Source organism: Canis lupus, chromosome 14 (assembly GCF_003254725.2).
Source record: "Canis lupus dingo isolate Sandy chromosome 14, ASM325472v2, whole genome shotgun sequence".
Lineage (NCBI taxonomy): Eukaryota > Metazoa > Chordata > Mammalia > Carnivora > Canidae > Canis > Canis lupus.
The window spans coordinates 33913085-33939126 of record NC_064256.1 but is presented as its reverse complement, the minus strand read 5'-3'; the positions used below and the strand labels follow the sequence as shown (position 1 = coordinate 33939126).

Sequence of the window (26042 nt, the reverse complement as noted above, 5' to 3'; positions counted from 1 at the left end):
AACAGTAGTGGAAGGGTTTTCAGAACGACACCATGGCAGAGGCTGGCTATCTCTTAACCAGCTGTTTGCTCTTCTTAGGTATGCAGGTCAAATTTCTCAGCTTCCCTTGAAGTAAGTGAAAGTGATGTATGTCACGTACTTGGCCTGGACCATAAAGACCTCCTATATATTAATTCCGCATGCTTTTTACCCATCTACCTGTTTAATGCTGATGAGCATATTAAAATTAGAAGCCAAGAAGGAGAAACTATAAAATAGAAGGTGCCTGGAACTCTAAGTTCCTTCTGAGAGGAGAGGCACCTACTAATCTGGAATTTGGATTTTATGAGAGCAAGAAACTTCTATTATTCTTGAGCTATTGTACACTTTGGGGGTTGTTGATTTCAGTAGTTGGAAATACCTTAAGTAATACATATACCAATTGTTGCATGATTAATATGTATTATTTAAAATTAATTAGGAATGCACTGATATTTAGGAGCCATTTTATTCATTTTTAATTGATTGCTGTTTTTTTAACTTTTGGAGCTAAGTTTTGAATGTCATTGATGAATTCCTTGAGACAACAAGGTAGATATAGAAATTAAAGAGGAGAAAACAGTATGAGCAATGAATGGAGGATTCAATTGATGTATGTTCAAAAAATCACATTATGTGGCAGAGAAGAGTGACAGGAGATAAAGTTGCAACATTAGTTCGTGGCAAGATCATGAGGAGTCTTTTATATTAGACAAAAAATACTAATATATCAATTATAGTTAAGGAAAATGGCTCGGTTGTGTCCCCAAGTACTTTCTGCCTGCCTCTATAACCACACTACTCACATTATATTATAATTTTGTGTGTCTGTTAAGAGATACTTTCTGAGGCTTAGTTTTAAGATGTCAGCGGTTCTAAATTGACCACAGAATGAATCTAGAATCTGTTGAAGTTGCCCTGGTTCCTGTTTCACCCTTCTGAACAGCTGTTAGTCTAGAACTGAGTGTCTCAACTTCCTCAGTGCTTTGACATTTGGGGTTGGATAATTATTTGTTGTAGGAGGTTGTCCCTACATTGTAGGCTGTTTAGCAGCATCTCTGGCCTCTATCCACTAGATGCCAGTAGCACTCTCCCCACTGCCCAACCTGTGATACTAAACTGTCTCCAGACATTGTTACATACCCCCTGGGAGACAGAATCACGCTCAGTTGAGAAGACTGACCTAGGTGTCTCATCACCATGTATTTTGGGAATCTTATCATATATTTTTTTGTAAGCAATCTTTTCTTGTGGCTCTTTTGTTGCTTGGATCCCCTGTTTTCTTCCTCTTTTGTTAACCTCCTCATTTTAATTGATTATATACTGTAACTTTCTGAGATAGAACACATGGGTGGCAAAATTATTGAAATTTTGACTATTTTAGCTTCAGCTATTCTACTTAATTTAATAGTTTGCCTGAGTATACAATTTTTCATTGGAAATCAGTTTCCCTGAGAATTTTGAAGGCGTTGCTCCACTGTGGTCTAGCTTGTAGCATTTCTGTTGAAAAGTCTGGTGTCATTCTGATTCTGCAATGTGAGGTCTTGTAATTTCTCTTGGGAAACATCTAGAATTTTCTCTTTGCCCCCATGTGTCCTGAAATTTCACAGTGATACACTTTAATGTATGTCAATGTAACCATTATACTGAATAACCATTATGATGATCCCTCTTGATGAATTCATGTGCTTCAGCTTGGAAAAAAATAAATATTTATCTCTGATAATTTTTTCTCTCCATCTTTTCTCACTTTTTTCCCCCTGGAATTGTAAATGTGAAGTGTTTTAAGTCCTAGAATAATATTCTAGTCCTTCCTTTTTTTTCCCTGCTTTTTGAGAGATTTCTTCATCTTTGTCTTTAACTTTTCTATTGGACATTCCTGTTTTACTGTCCTAATTTTACCTTCCAAGATTTTTATCTTTTTCTGTGCTTGGCATTTTAAAAAATTACCTCATGTTCTCATTTTATGAGTATAATAATTCTAATCTCTGAAAATCTAAAGTGCCAGTTTAAAAAAAAAAAGTCGTTTGCTTCTTTGCTGAGACTCTTTTTTGTCCCCCACTTTGTTTAGTCTTTATGGTAGAGGCTTACTTTAAATGTCTGGTTATACATGACTTTCCATCAGGATTTAAGAAATAGACATTAAAAGTTGATTTGAAGGTATATATGGCTTACATGGGTCCTGTCCTTTGGTGGGATTTACTGTGTGGTATTTAATTTGGTTTTATTGGGAGATTCACATGGTTATCTCTTATTCTGTTCTCCTTGTGCCTTTCCACAAAGAATATTCATTTATCCTCCAGCCCAGTCTCTCTGTAAGCATTCTTAGGCTGATTGGGAAGAGATCTTTGGGTTTCAATGATAATTAATGAGTATTCATTTTCCATATGGTGTCATTACCCTTAGCAATGTGCAGTGTCCCTGAGTCTACTGCATTAGAGGAGGAAAGTAATCTTACTGTAAATGTTTGGGAAAGTGATCTGAGGAATCTAGTGATATAGTCCATGGCTAACCAATTCTGATTTCTACCCCACCAGTTATCTTTCAATTGGAGAGGTACCTGGCTAATGGCTTTAATTACTGTTCCCTACTTTAGTTCTGTGACAAAATATCCTGCTTCTATTGCTCTCCTTACTGACAGTGTAATTTTCAGCTTTGATGTGCTAAAGTCTACCACATATGGTAGGTTGAATAATAGTTTCAAAAGTTTATCTAAGGCCTAATCCATGGAACTTGGGAATGTAACTTTACATGGCATAAGGGCGCATTGCAGATGTGTTTCAGTTAAAGATCTCGAGATGGGGAAATTATCCTGCTTAGTATAGGTGGTCCCTAAATGTAATCACAGGTATTCTTATAAGGGGAGGCCGAGGGTGATTTTTCGACCACAGAAGAAGGTAATGTGAAAATGAAAACAGAAAGATTTGAAGATAATTTGATGCTAGGTTTGAAGATGGAAGGATGGAGCCCTGAACCAAGGAATGCAAGGAATGCAGGTCTAGAACCAGGAAAAGTACAAGGAAAGAGACTCTACTATAGAGCCTACCAAGGAAGCATGACCCTGCCAAAACCTTGGTTTAGTTTGGCAAAACCATTTTGGATTTCTGACCTTTAGAAACATAAGAGAATAAATGTGTTATATTAAACCATCAAGTTTGTTGTAATTGTTTAAAACAGTCATTGGAAACTAATATACCATTCATCCACCTCCGTTTCCAAACCTATGTTAGTAAATTCCTTTCCACATTGTTTTTATCCTTGTGTACTTAAGTCTTTTCAATCTTTCTTGTCTTTTTCATGGCAGTTTGGGTAAAAGAAATACTTAATAACTTTTAATCCTCTATGTATTATGTCTAAGTTTTGTTTTCTTTAGAGATATTCGAGTAATGCATTTCACATATAATTCATTGAAAAATGATTATTGGATAATAAATGTACATTTTGTTCGCATTTTGTGGGTGTTTGAGTTTGTGGTGAGCTTTGGCTATTTATGACAGTTTGTTAACATAGATAATTTGTAATGGGGGAGGTAGACATGATTAGCTAGAAAATCTTTTAGAAGACAGGAATGCTAATGTTTTCAATGGCACTCAACATTAGTAAATGCTATTGTAAATGCAATTAGGCAAAAAACATGAAACAACTGGTATAAATATCCAGAAAAATACGAATTATCTCTACTTGCTTATAATATGAATATATACCTAAAAAACTTAAGATTCCATTTTTGTAAATAATGATAATAAAATACTACAGTTACAAACAAAAAGATCTTTGCAAAATCAGGTGCACATAGACCACCAATTCTGAATAATCAGATATACGGAATATAAAATAAAATCAGTATGTCCATTGAATTTAATGGAATATTATTAAGAGAGCATTAAAAGCAACATAAAGAAAATTCTATCAAAAAGAATTAGCTAGCCTGAAGAAAAGAAGTAAGCCTACTAGAAGACAATCAAAGATGGAAATTAAGAACTTAGAGATGATATTCTTGTTTGGACATAACTGAAGAAATAATTAGTGAACTGGTATCTGAAGAGATCACAGAGAAATATCACAAAGAGACAAATAAGAATGAAAATCTGAAGGAGACATTTAGGTGACATAAATGTATAGTATATAATTCTATATCTAATGTATAGTATATAATTCTATATCTAAAAACATTCTAGACAGAATAAAGAGAAAAAAGAGACACAATATTAGAAGATAGTGAAATTTTACAGAATTTATTAAAGACAAAAGCTCTTATATTTTGATTGTCCAAAGAATTCATAAATATGAAAAGGCAACTCAAAGAAGAACAAATCAAGGAAATGTAAATCTGAATTAAAACAAGATACTATTATACCAACCAAATTGTTAAAAAAAAAAATGTAAAAGCCTGAACATCCCACATGTTGGTAATATGGGGAGCAATGAGAACTCTCATAAACTGCTGGTGTACTCTAAGTTACATGCTACTCTGGAAAGCAGTTGGCTGGGCATTATCAGTAAAAATTAAAACTATATAGATACTTTGGCCTAGAAATCCTACTTTTGGAATTGAACTTACAGAAATGAAAGTACAAATAGAGAATGTTCATATGTAATGTTATTTCAATATTGTTGATAGAGGCAAAAACTGAAGGAAGAAGAGAAGAAGGAAAAGAGGAAAGCAAGAGGAAAGTGATGACTAAAACATCTTTTATAATATGGACCCATTCATGTAAATTATATGCAAATGAACGCATGAAGAAAGTTATAAAAAAGGTATCACAAAATATTAATGGTGGTTATTTAAATCAGGGGATTGGATTTCCTTTATGTTTTATTCCTTTATGAACTACTGAAAACTAGTTAGCAAGCAGGCATTGTAAAAATGTATAATAAAAATAATAAAGCTATTTTTTTCTTGTGGAAAAATAAAGTAAAAGCAAAAAAAAAAAAAAGCCCCTGAGTCTCTTATTGAGCCTAATATTATTTTATTTGTCATATTCAAGTGAAGCATGTTTAATTCTATTCAACCCCTTATATAATGAAAATTGGATCTGATCTGATAAAATGAATAAGCAACCTTTAACTTGATTGATAAATACATAGTCATGAATCTCCTTTCAAGGTCAAGAAGAGTGGAGACAAAATTTCTAAAACACTTAAATGTACCCAGAGGTGGCTTTGCTGGTAAAGAGAAAGCCACTTTCAAAACAAAGGTTATAATCACATTCCTTGGCATCCACAAAGCCACTGATAAGTTCATTCATCAATTCAAATGTAAGCTCCATTACAGTATAAGTGCCATAAGGGCAAAGGCTTCATTTATCTTGTTCTCTGTCCTGTGCCTAGGACCTAAGCCCAGTGGCTTCGTCATGACAGAAACTCAATCAATATTTTCTAAAGGAGTGAATGTATTCACATATTCACTCAAGACAACTTTTGTGTTTTTGTTATTCTTTTGTTATTTAATATTTATTCTAAATTTCTCCCACAAGGATTTGTTTAATAACTGCCATGTTCAAAGATGTTCATAATAAATATTAGACTTATTAATAAAAACAAATATTTATTTATTTATTTAACTTTCTTTTTTTTTTAAGATTTTATTTATTCATTCATGAGAGACACACACACACACACACACACACAGAGGCAGAGACACAGGCAGAGGGAGGAGCAGGCTCCATGCAGGGAGCCCGATGCGGGACTCGATTCTAGGACTCCAGGATCACACCCTGGACTGAAGGTGGCACTAAACCGCTGAGCCACCCGGGCTGCCCAACAAATACTAATTTAGTATGTTTGTGTATCAAGCATTGTTCTAAAGGTGTCTTGTAGGGCAGCCCCGGTGGCTCAGCGGTTTAGCGCAGCCTGCAGCCCAGGGTGTGATCCTGGAGACCCTGGATCGAGTCCCATGTCAGGCTCCCTGCATGAAGCCTGCTTCTCCCTCTGTCTGTGTCTCTGCCTCTCTCTCTCTCTCCTCTCTGTGTATTCTCATGAATAAATAAATAAAATCTTAAAAAAAAATAAAGGTGTCATGTATTATTGCCATTTAATCCTCACAACTAATATTACTCCAATTTTACAGATGGTAATGCTGAGCCACTTAATTTGTCTAGGGTTTCGTAACTACTGAGCTGAAGATCCAGGATTTGAGTCCAGGTGGTCTAGCTCCAGACTCAAGCTTTTCCTCCAGTCATATGCCTCATCTCTGAGAATATAGAAATGCCAAAAGAAGTTCTGGACCAGATCATTCACCACTGACACACCTTGATTTTATCTTCTCTGCTAGGATTTGTCTCATTTCAACTAGGCTGCACCAGAGCTGTACAGTCCATGGAAGTTATGGTTTGGGTGGGATATAGAACAGATGTGAACAATATGCCATGCAAATCAAATGGATGAATATTATTAACAAGAGAAGAACCAAATGATGCTATGAATCTAGGGAGAAAAGGGACAAAGGCCAAAGCAGAAGGCCAAAGGCAGGTGTGAGGGGACAGGGATTGACTCAGGTCAGGAAGAGCAGGTGGACGTATAGGTCTGTGTCCACATAATTGCAAGTCAGAATAACAACAGAGAACAAGAACTCAGCCCAGGAAAATTGCTGGGACTTAAGTGTCATTTCTGAGTAATAGCAAAAATCAGAACAGCGAGAGACTGAAAATAGGTGTTAGGGCTTCAGCAGGGACAAAGAGACTGATGCTGAACCAAATGTTTTGTGAAGTACAACCCACTGTATGTATTTAGCTGTTAAGAAAGGCTTTGGAAAGCAAATAGGTCTGAGAGGGGAGTTGGAATTGTCAGCAGCACTTGGATGGAGCCTAGGGTTGAGGAAACAAAAAGCAAAACAGATCTTTCTGTAGATTTAATTTTTGTTCATTTTTACTTTTTACATATTTACTATGTAATATACATTTACTGATAAACCGAAAAAAGAGAAAAAAATGTCCACAATTCCACCACCGAAAGACAGATCCTTGACCAACAGGTGGGGGTGGGGGGATAGAGCTCCCCTTTTTACTCAGCAAGGTGGAAACTTCTGATTCCCTGAAAACTTAATTACTATTGATCTGAAGCCTTACTGAGAAACAGTCGATTAACAGGTATTTTGTATGTAATATGTATTACATACTGTGTTCTTAAGATAAAGTAAGCTAGAGAAAAGAAAATGTTAGTAAAAAAAATCATAACAAAAACACATTTACAGGACTGTACTATCAAAGATCTGTATATAAGTGAACCTGCAAATCAAACTCCTGTTGTCCAAGAGTCGACTGAACTATTAAAAAGGGGTGTGAAATCTTGTGTGTTTTAAAAACTGCTATGGAACTTTTCAAACACACAGGTGGAAAGATTAGTGTAATGCACTGCCATATATTCATCACTCAGCTTCAACATTTTACCGTTCTTGCTCCTTCTTTTCCCTCCCACATTTTACACATATGTACACACGTATGCATATAGCCTTAGAAAAGATTGTCATGCCTCCCAGAAATATCATAAGTGTCCTCCTTTTAATTCTATAATCATTAATAAATTGGCACGCTATTAAAAATACATTTAAGTCATTATGACTTTATAACCACATTCTTTGGATATATCATGCATTGTTTACATTTTATTTATACTTAACTTGTTCCTAATTTTGAAAATAAATAATGCTGCCTGAATATATATATATATGTATTATACACACATACACACAATATACATGCACAAGATATATATACATACACATATATATCATAAAGCATTTATCTTCTTGCTGATATATGTATACGTATATATATATAAAATTTTATATACTGTTCCAATTTATTCCAGTTTGCTAGAATAAATAAACTGTTAGATGAGGAAAATTTAGAGTCAAAGAGTAAGTCTATTAAAAAAAAATTTAGTAGGGCCGCCCCGGTGGCGCAGCGGTTTGGCACTGCCTGCGGCCTGGGTGTGATCCTGGAGACTTAGGATCGAGTCCCACATTGGGCTCCCTGCGTGGAGCCTGCTTCTCCCTCTGCCTGTGTCTCTGCCTCTTTCTCTCTGTGTCTATGAATAAATAAATAAAATCTTTTAAAAATATTTTAATATTTATTGTCAAATAACACTCCAGAAATTTCCTACTTTTTTACACTCTTAATGGCAGTGTATAGATATATGTATTTTTCCATTGCCTCAGTAATACTGAGTAATTGCAATACCTGTAACCTTTTCATGTTGGTTATTTAACTGGTCTGTTATTGCTTAGATGTTTAATTCTTAGATTATTGCTAATATTAGACATTTCTATACTTATGAGCCAAGAGACACTTGCAGGGAAAATGAGGAATGCAACTAAAGCTTAAAAAGCTGATTCCATAAACTACACATTTCTTTTTGTTTTATATATTGATTAACCTTATTTGTGTATTTTTCTAGACACACTTCACAAAGGGAAAATGTGCATTCCAAAACTAATGTGTTCAATTGCTTATTTAATTTTCTGAGAAAGTATGGATTGCTTTAAAGGAGATTGCTAGTAAATTAAATTAACTATATTTAGCATTCAATTCCACAGCCATTGAGGTTTATATCCATTAAATATGAATTTGTACCTGAATTCATTTTCTTTCTCTGTATTGTTGTCACTTTATGATTGGCTGTTCTCCATTCTAAAAGATTTATTATTTGAGTAGGTTGGATAATAGTTTAATAGCTTACAAAACCTCAAAAACCAGCCACTGGAGCACTAAGTAAATTGCATCTCTAAATAACCTCATTTCAAAAGATAAAACTATGTGATAGTGAAACGAAGTATAAAAAAATATCATCTGGTCTAATGTCTGTGTTTTTATTTTTTGAAAGATAATTTATGACTGTCAATGCATTGTGCTTTGAAAAGCTTTGCTAGAAACGTCAATTGGTAGAGGGGGATTCAGCATGCTTAAATGTTTCTCTGAATAATAAAAATGCCAAAAATAGAATCTAGCAATGAAAGTCATCAGAGAAGGAGTGATGGAAAGAGGGTAGCCAGGCAAATTGCTTTATATTTTGCATAGCTGAGGAGCCAGATGGTTTAACTGGATTTTTATTTTCAGAACCACCCACTGCAGGATTTTAACTAAGTCCCAAGTCAAATACAGTACTGCCAGATTTGAGTTTAACAGTGTCTAGACCAAAGCCCATTACCTTATCCAGGCATTCCCAGGTTCCTTATCCTTCTAGTGTTGCCAGACCTGTCTGCCATCTACATTTTTATTCTGGATATGTGCCTTTTTATATTGGTTTAGAAACAATTTTACTTATAAAATATCATCTTCCATGTAGAGATAAGATAAAAGAAAAGATATGGCACATGCTTGGAAAATGTTTAACATTCAACTTTTGACTTTTCTCATGTAATCTGACATCAATTTGGCAGTAATATTTAATCAATTTTATCTGATTATTGCTTTTTTTTTCCATTTCGAAGTATCCTGTAATAATCATCTTGCTCATCAAAGAGAACAAAGAAAACGGATCCAACATGTCAAACACTAGCAGTATATTCCACTGTTCAATTTTAGGGAATTTTTGCTCTAATAACTGTTTTAGTCATCAGTCTTATAGAATGGCAAACTTGATTAGAGCGTATAAATTTTTAAAAACAGATTGCTCATGAAATATTTATTTTATTGATGATTTCTTTTAAAATTCTTTACTCATTACTCCAAAACAATGAAATTGACTCTTTCCTAGTTTTGAAAATTTGTGCTATTTCTTTCTTTTTCTTTTTTTTGCATCCTCTCCATCCTTATACTTAACATGTTTAAATTCTGGCAAAGAATTGGAAACTAAATGGCCAAATTCCTGAGGAAAGTCTGTGCTTTTGGTATTTCCTGACCAACAGGAAACATATTGGACCACAAATCTAGCCAGAAAAAACAAATGGCTATTGAAAGTGATCCAATCCATTTTTGTGGGTCCAAAGTCTGGAGAGAGATTCTGAGCTTTAGGTTAATATTCCAAACTTTAGAATATATGTCATAACAAAAGAAAATCCACTAGGGCTTGATCATCATCAGTTAAACCCAAGGAGAAGACTGGTAAAATATATGCATAATTTCATTCCAATTGGCTAACTTGGAAGTTTTTATGAGATTGAGTCACTTTTCTAAGGAATTTTGCAATAAACCAGTTTTATGTCAGAATGTCATGAAGGAATTGACTTTGGCATCTGCTTTCTTTTGGGCTTCTATCTCTTCTCATATCTCCTTTAAGGGATCTGCCTTGGGTTTGTCCAACTAGCTTTCTTCGCTTCAATTTCCTTTTTATAGTCCACTGGTTGCTTGAGTCCCTGGCACGGCTCTCACCCAAACTTACCCAGCTGAGTGCATCGAACAATATTACCCCACTCTGACCTCCCCATTTGGGCACCTTCCAATGTAGCCAAATTCCCCCTGGAATATAGCAACCTCAACATTATTAAAAATGTCATACTTGTAATAATTTTGCTGACTCAGTTCAGAATTGGATTGAAAGAAACAGGATTTCCATTACCAAAGTATTCTATATTCTGTTACACTTAGGGATGAGAAAAAGGCACAAACACAGGGTCTTAGACTAACCATGTTGTATCATATTACCTATAGGAAGAAGACTTCCATAAGCTGGAGAGACTGCTCAACTTAAGTTATGTAAGAATTAGTCTTGGCTCTGCATTGCATGGTCCTATTGAACAAAAGGTAAATGTGACAGTTATATCCCCATTCAATCCAACACTGAATTACCTATAAGCATTCTTTACATCTATACATTCAGAACAAATTTATCCCAAACTTACATTTAGCTATATCTGACTTCTAAGAGGAGTAATAGTAAAAAAATCAAGTGGTATGACCTTTGATTACAAAATTACTGGTTGGGAAATTAGGCTCTGAAGTAACAGAATTGAAGTTAATATACCATTTCCATCATTTACTAGCAGTGTCATTTGGAGGAAATTAATTAATCTCATTTAATTTCTACGTATCTCATCAAAACATGCATAGCAGTAGCACTTAAATATTGTAATATTAAAGAAGGTAATCCATAGGAAGCATGGCATTCTTATGTGCTGTTAGGGATCACTAGAGTTTTAATAGAGTTGTAGGCTGGGGGAATTGGAGTGAGTCACAGTTACCTTGTCTTATTCCACCATCTTGGCTTCCATGTCCCATCTCTGGTTTTCTTATGAATTGTCAAGAGTGGGTAGTGAACTGAAGTATTTGCAAATCTCTTAACTTAGGTCTTTCTTTTACTCTAATGGACTTTGTTGAGAATACTTTAAACTTTTATGTCACTCCTCAGATGCTTCAAAGGTCTTACTTTCTTTTGGATCTGGCCAATATTTAATAACCATCCTTTTTGCTTTGTGTGTGTATATGTGTTATTTTTGGATCTGGCAAATATTTAATGACCGTCCTTTTTGCTTTGTGTGTGTATATGTGTTAAAGAACATGTGGTTTTTCCTTCTGTGAGGTTAATCCTACTTTTTGTTATATCCTTTTCCTGTCAACATTTTCTATTCATCAATCTCATGATGAAAGCTTAGATTCTCTTCTTCCTTCTCAGAATCATGTACATTCTTCTTTTCCTTTCAGTATAATTCTATGCATTGTGTTTTAAAATACTCATTTTCTGCAATAAATCTTATTAAGTATCCTTTAATTCTCTTCATCTTTTCTTGGTTATTATCATTAGCTAGCAAAAGTTCTTGTTCTTAAAAGGAGAAAGTATATACCACAAACTATAGGCTAATGACTTAGCAAGATTCTAGAGTATGTTATTAAAATGATAGTTTTTGAGCAATAAAAAGAAAATGATCATGAAGAATCAGCATGTATTCAGAGCAAGGCTCGGTAGATATAATTCATTTCTACCATTCCTATTCATTGACAGGATTACTAAACTGATGAAAAGGTATTAATCATGATGTATCTGGGCTTGTTCAACAAGCAATTTAACAAGATTTCTCAAAATATTCTTTTTAAAAAATACTCAATTTTTTAGAGCAGTTTTAGGTTGCCAATAACATTGAGAGGAAAGTTAAAAGATTTCTTATACCTTGCCTGCACACATGTATATCCTTCCGCTTTATCAGTGTCACTCACCAGAATGGTACCAAGGATAGCCTATATTGATAAATCATCATCATCCAAAGTCCATTGTTTATGGTAGAGTTCAATTCTTGGTGCTGTACTTCTATGGATTTGGGCACATGTACAGTGATGTATATCCATCATTATATATCTTACAAAGTATTTTAACTATTCTTAAAATCGTCTGTGCTCTGTCTGTTCACCTCCACAGCAATTCTTCACCCCTACTGGCAGCCACTGATCTTTTTAGTGTCTCCACAATTCTGACTTTTTCAGAATGTCATAAGGTGGGGTCATGTAGTATGTAGCCTTTCCAGATTGGCTTCTTTCATTTACTAATATGCATATAAGTTTCCTTCATGCCATTTTATGGTTTGATAGCTCATTTCTTTTTAGTACTGAATAATAATATTCTGTTGTCCTGGATATACCAGGATCCATTAAGTTCCTGAAGGACATTTTGGTTGCTTCCAAGTTTTGACAATTATGACTAAAGCTGCTAAAAACTGTGTGCAATTTTTTGTGTGGACATAAGTTTTTAATTCCTTTGGATGAATATGACTGCTGGATCATTTGTAAGAGCATGCTTACTTTTGTAAGAAATTGCCAAATACCTTTCCAAGTAGTTGACTATTTTGCATTCCCACCAGAATTGTGTGAATTTCTGTTGCTCATATCTTTGTCTGCATTTGATATTGTCAGTGTTCAGGACTTTGGACATTCTGATAGGTATGTAGTTGTATTTCATTGTTGTTTTAATTTTCATTTCCCTAATGACATATGATGTGGAGCATCTTTTCATATGCTTATATGCCATCTATATATCATCTTTGATGAGGAGTTTGTTAATGTCTTTGGTTCATTTTTTAATCAGCTTATTTCTGGTCATGTTGACTTTAAGAGTTCTTTGCATATTTTGGATGGCAGTCCTTCACCCGTGTGTCTTTTGCAGATATTTTCTGCCGGTTTAGGATTTGCCTTCTCATTCTTTTGATAATGTGTTTCACCAAGTAGAAGTTTTACATTTTAATGAAATCCAGCTTACTAATTCTTTATTTCATAGGTTTTATCTTTGATGTTTTATCTAAAAAGGCATCACTCTACCCAAGGTTATCTAGATTTTCTACGTTATCTCCTAGGAGTTTGATATTTTTGAGTCTTACATTTAGGTCTGTGAGTCAGTCTTTGTGAAGGGTGTAAGGTATATGTCTCAATTCACTTTTTTGTATGTGGATGTTCCACTTGTTCCAGAACCATGTGTTGAAGAGACTGTCTTTGCTCCAATGTATTGTACTTGCTTCTCTGTCAAAAATCAGTTGATTATACTTAGTGGATTTATTTCTAGACTCTCCATTCTGTTCCATAAGTCTATTTGTCTATTCTTTCAATATGAATACCAGTGCCAATATCACACTGTTTTGATTACTGTGGTTTTATAGTAAGTCTTGAAGCCAAGTAGTGCCAGTCCTCCAACTTCTTTCTCATTCTTCAATATTGTGTTGGCTATTCTGTGTCTTTTGCATCTCCATCAAAAGTTTAGAATTAATTTGTAGATATGTTTAAAAATTCAGATTATTTATAGGTCTTTGGAAAATTTAACCAGAGGGTTATGTCTACTTGACAGATTTAAAAGAATTGGAAACAAGTGCATGAAATCCTTTCTGAAATGTGAATGAATTCTGAAAAAGTTACAAGATATAAGGTCAGCACACAAAAACATCAGTTGTGTTTCTATGCACTGGAAACAAAAGAGCCAAAAATGTTACAAAAACAATTCCATTTACAGCTACATCCAAAAGAATAAAATATCTAAGGGTGAATTTTACCAAGGTGGTGAAAGAGCTGTATACTGAAAACTATAAAACATTATATGAATTTTAAAAAGACCTAAATGGAAAATATCTTGTGTTTGTGGAATCAAAGATATATATCATCAAGATGGCAAAAGTACTCAAAATATTCTACAGATACAGCGCAATCCTTATTAAAATTTTAATAGCCTTGTTAAGAAATGGAGAAAGAGCTCCTTAGATTCATAACAAATTACAAGGAGCTTGGAGTAGCCAAAACAATCTTGAAAAAGAACAAAAGTAGAAGACTCATACTTACCAATTTCAAAAGCTACTACAATGCAATAGTAAACAAGAGTATGATATTAGCATAAAGATAAACATCTAGACCAATAGAATAGAGTTGGTGGTCCAGAAATAAATGCATACATCTATGCTTAACTGATTTTTGACAAGAGTGCCAAGACCATCAGCGATTAAAGAATAGTTTTCTCAAAAAATGATGGTGTGACAATAGTATGCCGCATGCAAACGAATGAAGTTGGATCCTTACCCCACAGAACATAAAAAAATAACTCAAAATGAATCAGTAGGAGCGCCTGGGTGGCTCAGTCGGTTAAGTGTCTGCCTTCAGCTCCGGTCATGATCACAGGGCCCTGGGATTGAACCCTGAGTCAGGCGCCCTGCTCAGTGGGAAGCCTGCTTTTCCCTCTCTCTCTGCCCCTTTCCTTTGCCTTGTGTTCTCTCTCTCTCTCTAACAAATAAATAATTTTAAAAATTAAAAAAAAAATGGATCAGTAATTTAAATATAAGTTACAAAATTAGAAAACTCTATATGAAAATATAAGGATAAATCTTCATGGCCTTGCATTTGGTAATAAATTCTTAGATATGACACCAAAAGCAACAAAAGAAAAATAAATTGGACCTTATCAAAATTTAAAAAATTTGTGTATAAAAGGAACTATCAAGAAAATAAAAATACAAGCTACAGAATGAAAGAAAATATTTGCAAATCATGTATCTATCAAGTATCCAAAATATACAAAGACCTTCAAGGTAATAGGAAAAAACCTCAAACAACCCGTTTAAAAAATAGACAAAGGATTTAAATAGAAAACTATCCAAAGATGAAGTACAAATAACCAATAAGCACATGAAAAAATACTCAATATCTTTAGTCACTAGAGAGATGAAAATCAAAAACTCAATGAGATAGCACTTCACACCCACAAGGACAGAAAAGGAAAATAACAAATATTGACAAGGATGTGGAGAAATTGGTATCCTTGTGCCTTGATGATGGGAATATAAAGTGGTTTTACTGTGAAAAACAGTTTGATGTTTTCTCAGAATGTTAAACACAGAATAACCATTAATAGCATATTCCACTTTTGAATATATACTCAAAAGAACTGAACACAGGTACTCAAACAAGTCCTCGAAAATATAGCCAAAATGTAGGAAACAACATAAATATTCATCAGTGAGTAAATGGGGAAAAATTGTGGTGTGTGTATGTGTGTGCGTGTGTATGTGTGTGCGTGTGTATTATGGAATATTATTCAGTTGTAAAAAAGAAAAAGAATGAACTACTACTACATTCTACAATGTGGATAACCCTAGAAAACATTACGGAAGTGAAACAATTGAGACACAAAAGGTCACATATTGTGGGATTCCACTTATATAATTATCCAGTATAGACATATCTATATAAACAGTGATCAGATTGGTGGATAGCGAGACCTGGAGTTGGGGAAGAAGGACAATGGGAAATAATTGCTTAATGTGTGTGTAGCTTAATTTTTGAGTCATGGAAATATATTGGACCTAGATAAGGAGCAACATTGTAATCTAGTAAATCTCACTGAATTGTTCACTTTAAAATGATTAATTTTATGTTTCATGAATTTAACCTCAATAAAAAAATAAAACTTAAATTTTGAAAATTGGAGTTACACTCCTTTTTACAGTAGGATATTCATTACAGTTTTGAGTAGGAGTGGTGAGTAGGGATGCTTCTGCTTTTTCCTAATCTTAAAGGGGTAAGCATGTCTGTCAGCATGAAGTATCATGTTAGCAATAGGTTTTTTGTAGAATTTTTTTTTTATCAAGTTGAGAAGTTCACCTCTATTACTAGTTTCCCAAGAGTTTTTGTTTGTATGCTTTGTTTTAATGAATGAATGTTGGGTTTATCAAGGGCTTTTTCTTTGTCAATTAATATGGTCACATATTTTTTTTCTTTAGCCTGTTTATATGAGGGATTATATTGATAGATTTTCAAATATTAAACTGAATTTGTGTAGCTAGTCTTGGTATAAAACTCTTTTTATGTTGTTGGATTCAATTTGGTAATGTTTTGTTGAGGAATTTTGCATCTGTGTTTATTAGGAATATTGGTCTCCTGTTTTCTTTTCTTATAATATCTCTATCTTGTTTTGGTATTAGGACAATTCTGACCTCATGAAATGAGTTAGGAGGTAGTCTACCTGCTTCTACTTTCCATAAGAGATATTGTATACTTGGTACCATTTTGCCTTAAATGTTTGGTAAACTTTATTGGTGAAACTACCTAGACTTTGTGTTCTTTTTTAAGGTTAGTAATTACTAATCCAATCTTTCAGAGATGTAGGCCTACTTAGATTATTTCTTCTTGTGTGAGTTTTAGTAGTGAATTGGTCATTTCATCTAAGTTATCAAATTTTTTGGACTTGGATTTGTTGACCATATTCCTTTCTTATTTTAATATCAGTCATAATGGCCATCTCTTTTATTTCTGATATTGTTATATTGTGTCCTTTTTATTTTCTTGGTTATTCTAGCTAGAGGTTTTGTTTTATTGGTATTTTCAAAAAACAGCCTTGGGATTAATTGCTTTTCTCCATTGTTTTTTCATTATGAATTCCATTTATTTCTGTTCCAGTCTTTAATATTAATTTTTTTCTGTTTATATTTTTGAAAGATTTTATTTATCTATTCATGAGAGGCACAGAGAAAGAGGCAGAGACATAGACAGAGGGAGAAGCAGGCTCCTTCCAGGAAGCCTGATGCAGGACTGGATCCTCTCATCTGGGATCACACCCTGAGCCGAAGGGACACTCTCAACCACTGAGCCACCCAGGCATCCCTCTTTCTCTTTATTTTTAATCTGCTTCTCCTCTCTAGTTGCCTAAGGCAGAGTTTAGATTTTTTTCTTTTAGATCTTTATCCTTTTATAGCATGTTCCTTAAATGTTATAAATTTCATACTAAGTACTACTTTGTTAAATCCTACAACTTTTGATAAGTTGTATTTCACTTAATTAAAAATACTTTTAAATTTTTTTTCTGAGCTTTCTTTTTGACCCATGTTATTTAGAAATATGTTGTTTAGATTCCAACAATTTCATTTTTTTCCAGCTATCTTTTATTACCAATCTCCATTCCATTAGTAACTGAGAACATACTTTGTATGATTTCTATCTTTTAAAAATTGTTAAGATGTATTTTATAGTCAATGTGGTCTATTTCAGTGAATATCCCATGTTCACTTAAAACAAAAGTTGTTTTTGTTTTTTGGAGCTGGTGTTTGATGCAGCATTCTATAAATGTCAATTTTATAAAGTTGATTGATAATGCTGTTCAGATCATCTATATCCTTACTGATTTTCTGCCTGCTAGATATATCAATTATGGACAAAAGGATTTTGAAGTCTGTAACATTAATTATGGATTTGTCTATATCTACTTGCAATGCTATCAGTTATTGCCTCATGTATTTTGGCACTTTGGTTCTTAGATGAATACAAAGTTAGGATTATCGTGTCTACTGTGTCTACTTGGAAAAGTGACACCTTTATCAGCATGTGATACCCGTATTTATCTTGATAGTCTTCATTGTTCTGAGGTCTGCTTTGTCCGAGGTTATACAGCTACTTCAGCTGGGTTTTGATTAGTGTTAATAAATATATTCTTTCCTCACCACTTTACTGTTCACCTATGTGAGAATTTGCATTTAAATTGGGATTCTTGCAGACAGTATACAATTGAGTCCTGGTTTTATATATATATACATATATATATATATTATATATATACACATATATATATATATGTGTGTGTGTGTGTGTATATATTTATTTATTTATTTGAGAGAGAGAGAGAGAGAGAGACCATGAGTGGGAGGGGCAGAGGGAGAGGGAGGGAGAATCTCAAGCAGACTCCATGCTGAGCACCACGTGGGCCTCCATCTCACAACCCTAAGATCATGACCAAAGCCAAAACCGAAAGTTAGTCACTTAACAGACTGTGACTCCCAGGCACGCTGAGTCCTGTTTTTTCAATCCACTCTGAAAATATCTGCCTTTTCTTTTCTTTTTATTTTTTAGATTTTTTTTATTTATTCATGAGAGACACAAAGAGAGGCAGAGACATAGGCAGAGGGAGAAGCAGGCTCCCCTTAGGGAGCCCAATGTCAGACTTGATCCTAGGATCCCGGGATCATAACCTGAGCCAAAGACAGATGCTCAATCAAAGAACCACCCAGGTGCCCCAATATCTGCCTTTTCATTGTATATATAGACAATTGACATTTGAAGTGATTATTGATAAAATTATAACAATAATGTTTACAACTGTTTTCTATTTGTTGATCTTATTACTTGTTTCTCCTCACCTTGTCACTCTTATGATTTCTGTTGTTCCAAATGAGAATTATTCCATTTTATCTTAGAGTGTTTGCAATTTCTTCTTCCCATTCATTATAACATTGCTGTTATTCATTTAATTTGCCCATGCCCTATCATTACCCAATGTTTGTTATTATTTTTGTTTTAACAGTTATCTTTCAGATCAATTATAAATAAGAAGAATATAACATTTTATTTTACCTTTATATATGGCTTCTCTAATGTCCTGCCTTTCTTTAAGTTGACTTCTCATTTCATCCCAAGTCCACTTCTTTACAATAATAGATAAAATTAATAGAGTACTTACTAGGTGCCAGCACTCTTCTAAAAACTTTTTATTTATTAACCTGCTTCATCCTCTCAAATACCATGTAAGTTGTCTTCTCTCATTGTTCCCATTTTACAGTGTAATGAATCTCAACACAAGACATTTATGTAAGTCGTGAGAGAGGAGTAAAGGCAGGTACAAACCTGAGTGGTCTAGAGCCAGAATGCACATGTTTAAAAATGCCACTCTGAGTCCAAGTACCTAATCATCTGCAGCCTGGACAAACTGAAGTCTTCTTTAAAAGGGCCTATCATCATTTGTTCTGGCTCATATTGCATTGGATTTCCACTCTGCAACTAGATTAATGTTTTCAAGATACATATGTTTTCATTTCAACCAACTATTTAAAACCTCCTAATGGTTTCCATTGCTTTTAGTATAAAAATGAATGGTTCTTTTTTTTTCTCCCTTATTTTCAATGTTTCTCCCTGGGGAAATCCTTCTCCAACTTTCCTGAACAGATCAAATTCCCTGTACCATGTATTATTAACACATCCCTGCCCTCTGACTTCACTTGCACTAAACAGTTTCTGTGCACATGGTCTCTTAGCTCAAGGGGCTGCAGCTTTCTGCTTCTCTGCCCGAGAGCTTGCTTGGATATCACCAGCAACCCTGAAGTTGCCTAGAATTTAATACCACTGAGGCAAGCCTCAACCAAATAATATAATAGTTAGTTGGTGGATAGATACTTCATTTCCCTCATAAATTAGTAGGACATCTTTGATATGTGTTCTATAAAGTTCTTTAATCCCTTAAAAAGTCTTTAAGAGAAATGGGATTCAGTTACCCACAGAGGTAGTCCACTCATGAAAGTGCTCTTCGTTAAACTTTTCCCTTCCCTAGGTCACTTTCTCTACCACCTCACATACTCTCCTGGGATCAACTCCCAAATAAATATTTGCATCTTAGTCTGTTTCTCAGAGTCAGCTTTTGGAAGAATGTAAAATATGGCATCTTCTTAGTTTACACTTTCACACTACCATGTATCTTTGTCTCTTGGCAAATTCAGAATTTGTATTCATATGGATGCACAGAAAGAGGCTCAGAATAGCATTAATCAAATTTTTTGGAGGGTAGAATTTTTACTTTTAGTATAGTTTTCTTTTTTAGATATTAGAATTTTAATAAAAATCAATAGCATAAAATTTTTCCCAGAGCCATAAAAATTAATAAAATGAGGCATTTTCCTTTTATTAAGAGTTTCTATAGAACATAAACTTCTAGGGATACCTGGGTGGCTCAGTGGTTGAGCATCTGCCTTCAGCTCAGGGTGTGATCCTGGTGTCATGGGATCGAGGCCCTCATTGGGCTCCCTGCTGGGAGCCTACTTCTCCCTGTGTCTATGTCTCTGCCTCTCTCTGTGTGTCTCTCATGAATAAATAAATAAAATCTTTCAAAAAAAAAGAATGTAAACTTCTAATTTAAATGACTTTATTTTATATGACATACTTGTTCACTTTCTTATTCATATACTGACTGAAGGAAATGGCTTCATTTTTTTTTTCTGAGTGAGACTATTTAATTACCACAAACCTAAAGAGGGTTCCCTGATTATTCTTTTATGAGGTTTTCCTGAAGTAGAAATGGAAAATTGCAGGTGGCTAAGGAGATAGTATTTTCTGATACTTTAATTTTTCCTAAAATAGATTTAACATGTCATTTGGTCTGTATTATGAAGTCTAAATTAGAAAGCAACTAATTATCTTGGTGCCTGTATTTCATAGTTCAGCCATTAGCATTTTATGGCCACTTTTTAATGCTATAAACAAACATTTCAAAGAGGAAGGAATGCAACTATATTTAGATAAAGTGGTATTGAAGTGTGGCCCTCAAGCTAATATGAGATTAATGGCTTTTCCTCCTACTTCTTCTAAGTAAAAATAGAAAATGGAAAGAATTTAATCCAGCCAGGATGACCCCAACAGAAATTCAGAATACCATTACAGCTAAATTATCTAATGGTGGCTGTGTTATCTTTGCCACTGATAAGGGTATCACACAGAAATCCTTGCTTTTAAAACAAAATGTTTCAAGAGAATAGGGTCCCTGTGAACTTCAAAGAATAGGTATTTATGGATCACAGACGTTAAAAATCACTATTTAATTAATAGAAGATACAAGCTTTCTTTGGCCAACAAAAGAGTTTACTAAAGCCATGGAAAAACTTTCCTATTCATTTGGATCCTGAAAGATTAATTCATAATAAATCACTAACAGTATTACATTATGGAAGAATCTCTGGAGTCAGAAGATATGGGTCTAGTAATAAATCAAATGCATTTTTCTTCTATTCAATTTTTAAAGATTAAAAATATTAATATTTTATGTTGGGAGAGATTGGGACAATAAGCACATTCATGAATTTCTAGGGGCCTTATAGACGTTGGGAAAACCTTAGGGTGATCCCTTTTATTTAGAATTATTTATCTTAAGATGGTAAATATTTTGGATCTTTGACATCAAACATCTCCAGCTCTCTGGTGGGAGCTAGATTATACTATATTTTTGTTCAATGCAAAAACCATTTAAGTGGGAATAGAGAGCCAGTGAAGGAGAATGGGTGTGATAAGAATGTCAATTCTAAGAGTTTCAATGGAAAAAAATCATGATGATCTGTACTACTTGTGCCCAAATGAAACATGAAGAGAAAGTGATGATATAATGAATAAAACATTCTTAAATTGGGAGTCAGGAAACGATTTCTAGACCTAGATTTTCTGCTAACTATATAACTTTATGTGAGTACTATTACTTCTGCAAACCTCAGTTTCTTTCTCCAGATAAATATTCTATACTATATATTAGTTTTGTATGGCTGCTATAACAAATATACAAACTTCATGGCTTAAAACTACAGGCATTTAGTCTCATAGTTTTGAGGGTCACAAGTCTGAAATCAGTTTCACTGGGTCAAAATTAAGTTAGCTGAGCCATACTCCTTCTGAAGGCTATAAGAGAGAATTCATTCCTTGCTTCTTCCAGCTTCGAGCGGCTGCCAGCAGGTTGTGGCTTATGACTGCATACTCCAATCTCCGCTTCCATCTTCATACTGACTTCTTTTTGTTTGTTTGTCTTTTAAGTTTTTATTAAATTCCAGTTAGTTAACATACGGTGTAATATTAATTTCAGGTGCACAATTGAGTGATTCAACACCCACATTGACTTCTAATACCTGTGTGTAGTGTATGTAAAATTTTATTCTCTGTTTTATAAGGATACATGTGATGGCATTTGGGGCCCCTCCAGATAACTCAGGACAATCTCCGGATCTCAAAATCCTAATTTAACCAGATCTGTAGAGACCTTCCAATCCACGGACCTTCCTTCCTCCTCCCTCCCTCCCTTCCTTCCTCCTCCCTCCCTTCACTCCTTCCTTCCTCCCTCCCTCCTTTCCTCCCTTCCTCCTCCCTCCCTCCCTCTCTCTCTCCCTTCCCTCCTTCCTTCTTCCTTCCTTCCTTCCTTCCTTCCTTCCTTCCTTCCTTCCTTCCTTCCTTCCTTCCTTCCTTCCTCCTTCCTCCCTCCTTTCCTCCCTTCCTGCTCCCTCCCTCCCTCCTTCTCCCCCTTCCTTCCTCCTTCCTCCCTCTCTTTCTTCCTGAGAGAGAGAGAGAGAGAATGCACATGTACGTGCTGATGAATAGGGGAGGGGCAGAGGGAGAGACAGAATCCCAAGCAGTCTCTATGCTGAGTGTGGGCTCATGACCCTGAGATCATGACCTGAGCTGAAATCCAGCTGGACACAACTGACTGAGACACCCAGGTGCCCTAAGACCTTTCTTTCATAAAAGGTAATATTTATAGGTTCTAAGAATTAGAATGTGGATATTGTTTAGATTTTAAAATTTTTGACCTACTACACACTACTTGGCCTAAAAGATCCCGGTTTTAATTCAGTAACTCTTTAGGGAGGAACCTGTTTTTATTCTTTAATTTCATGAAATCCTAGTAATAGAATGAGAAATTCAAAAGGACTCCTCAGATCCTCAGTTCTACTTCTCTTTCCGTCCTAGACCATCTATTTCTGACAAGACATGGATGTGGGTATTTTTTTCTGTAAAAATTTAATTTACTCCTTTAATTATATCAAAGAACAATTTAAAGGAGCATTCTAAAATCTATTCTTGCAGAGGAAGCTGTGTAGAAAACCCATCAAGTATCTCAGTAAAAAGTAGTTTAAAAATTTTTAACAATGAAAGTAATGAGATGTTTTTTTGCCATTTTTTTTATCAGATCTAAAACTCATTAGAGCACAAAAATTAGGAAAGGACCATAATATGTTTTGACAACAATAGAGAGCCTTCTAATAACTGCCAAAATGAAATATACTAGAATAAATTATGAGATGTAAGCCTTTGTTTCAGTTTCCAAAAAAATGCAACTACAGCAAATCAATAAAAATATTATCTTTGTATAGGCTTTTTTTGCTTTCATGGCAACTAAGAATACTAAATGGAAAATTTGGTTGCATTGTACAATTTCAAAATCAATCTCTCTCTGAGGCCAAATAGAGGAATCTAGAACTTCTGGAAGTGATTTCCTGAGACTTTTCAACAATGTGACTGATGGATGAGGTTGGATTCAATAGAGATTCAATAGAGCATTCAAAACTATAATGCAAGTAGAGTAAGGATTCCATTAATCATCCAACTGGACTCTGAACTCAGGGCAAAGGAAGTGAGGTCTAAGACTTATCAGCACTCATTCTAAGACTTTGGAATGGTTTAAAGTAATTGTCATAAAATATGAATTTTTTAAATCAAATAGTATACCATTACCACCACAATCATCACGAACAGCATAATAAGCTGTTATTCTTACAGTAATTCTAGAGAAATCTGAAGAAAAGTATCTAACATTCTATATAACATTCTACCCTCCAGCCCCACAGACTTTAAGGCTTTTTCAAAGCCTTAAACAATAAACATTCACTCATTCAATATTTATATGACAACTCTATAGTATGGAAAACACTGGAGATAGTTAAACTTTATTTTTGTCCTTAAAAATTCCCAATTAATAAAGGTAGACAAAAAATGACTACCTTACAATTTTTAGTGTCATGAACAGTTATTAACAGAGAGGCATCGTTGGTTAAGTCTGTTATATATATTGTATATTATATATATTACACTTACTATATATATAATATACAACTAATATGCACATAACATGTTATATATTGTTACATACATAAATGTCTGTTATATATATTTTATATTTATATTATATATAATATATTATATATATTTTATATTATGTATATTACATTTATAGTATATAGAAGTATATATGTAAATAGTATATATAGTATATATATACTATATACTATATATAGCTATATATCATATACAGTTATATATATCATATATAATATATAGTTCTAATAATATATATAGCTTTTATATACTATATATACTATATATAGTATATATATACTAACAACTAATATACAATATAAATAATATAATATATATTACAGTAATATTTTATAAATATGTTACATGGGGAGAATTTCAGTTAAGGAGGGATAGGATATGAATAGTGCAGAGTTTAGAGATATAGGGTAGCAAGGCAACAATATGTTTCTTCCTCAAATATTGAAGTTAATTTTTTTTAAGTTAAGGAAGAAAGTTAAAAAGGGGAGCTGAATTTTCTTTTTTTTATTTTTATAAATTTATTTTTTATTGGTGTTCAATTTGCCAACATATAGAATAACACCCAGTGCTCATCCCATCAAGTGCCCCCCTCAGTGCCCGTCACCCAGTCACCCCCACCCCCTGCCCACCTCCCCTTCCACCACCCCTAGTTCATTTCCCAGAGTTAGGAGTCTTTCATGTTCTGTCTCCCTTTCTGATATTTCCCACTCATTTTTTTCTCCTTTCCCTTTTATTCCCTTTCACTATTTTTTATATTTCCCAAATGAATGAGACCATATAATGTTTGTCCTTCTCTGATTGACTTCTCTGATTGACTCAGCATAATACCCTCCAGTTCCATCCACATCGAAGCAAATGGCGGGTATTTGTCGTTTCTAATGGCTGAGTAATATTCCATTGTATATATAAACCACATCTTCTTTATCCATTCATCTTTCGATGGACACTGAGGGGAGCTGAATTTTCTTTTTCTTTATTTTTTTTAAGGGTAGCTGAATTTTCAATGCAAGTAGAAATTTTGAAAGTCTCATGTTAAAAAAAAAGTTTAATAAAACAAAAAACAAAATTTGAAGTTGCCTATTGAATGTAATAGAAAAGGAAATTGGATTGATATTCAGAGAAACATGGAATAAATTTACCCAGTGAATAATGGAATCCATGAGCAATGGAAACATAAACAACAAAATCCATGACATGTAAAAAAAAAAAAAAAAAAAAAAAGATTACTAAGTAGTAAATAAGGACCCAACTTGGCAATTTCAACTATGTAAAAGAAAATAATAGAATTAGTCATAACTAGCCAATGATTAGAATATATGAGGTATATATTAGCGATTTTCCAGTGCTAGGGATTGGAGAGGTTAGAAACCTAAACGGTGGGATCCCTGGGTGGCGCAGCGGTTTGGCGCCTGCCTTTGGCCCAGGGCACGATCCTGGAGACCCGGGATCGAATCCCACGTCGGGATCCCGGTGCATGGAGCCAGCTTCTCCCTCTGCCTGTGTCTTTGCGCCTCTCTCTCTCTGTGACTATCATAAATAAATAAAAATTAAAAAAAAAAAGAAACCTAAAGGGTTGCTAAAGGATAAATAAATCAGCATCGGTAATGTGGACATTATCAGAATGACCAATTATAGGACTCATCCTGGGAGAGAAAGAAGTTGAATGGGAAAGAAAGGTAAGTGGAATAATAGCTTGAGAGACCAGGGTGAGGTTAAGGAATTAGAAATCATAATCAACATGGAGACAGGTAGAGCTGGTCAAAAGGATGGGGAGAGGTGAGAATGCAGGTGCTTCTAGTCAGAAAAGAGAATTGCAGAGCTGGAAGGCATTTCAAGTATAGCCTTTTTATTAAGTAGTTTTAGACACTGAAGATAATGGAAACTGTGTGGCTAAGACAAGCATATATGTGGATGTTTTAATCATGAAAGGTAACAGAGGCCAGAGTGGCAAGGATAATGAAGAGTCTGGCACTGAATTCATTGAAGATAGTAAAGTGCTTTCATGGA

At 34.2% G+C, this 26042-nt stretch overlaps 1 protein-coding gene across 1 annotated transcript in view; it reads left to right on the top strand.

Annotated features, from left to right (window-relative positions):
• Positions 1-4787, top strand: part of MACC1 (MET transcriptional regulator MACC1) — a 168701-nt gene extending 163914 nt beyond the window's left edge. Inside the window, exon 6 of the mRNA XM_049093687.1 lies at positions 4640-4787. Coding sequence (XP_048949644.1) covers positions 4640-4696 — 57 coding nt within the window. The 3' untranslated portion in view covers positions 4697-4787. The remainder of the gene's footprint in view (positions 1-4639) is intronic.
• The last annotated feature ends 21255 nt before the right edge of the window (positions 4788-26042 follow it).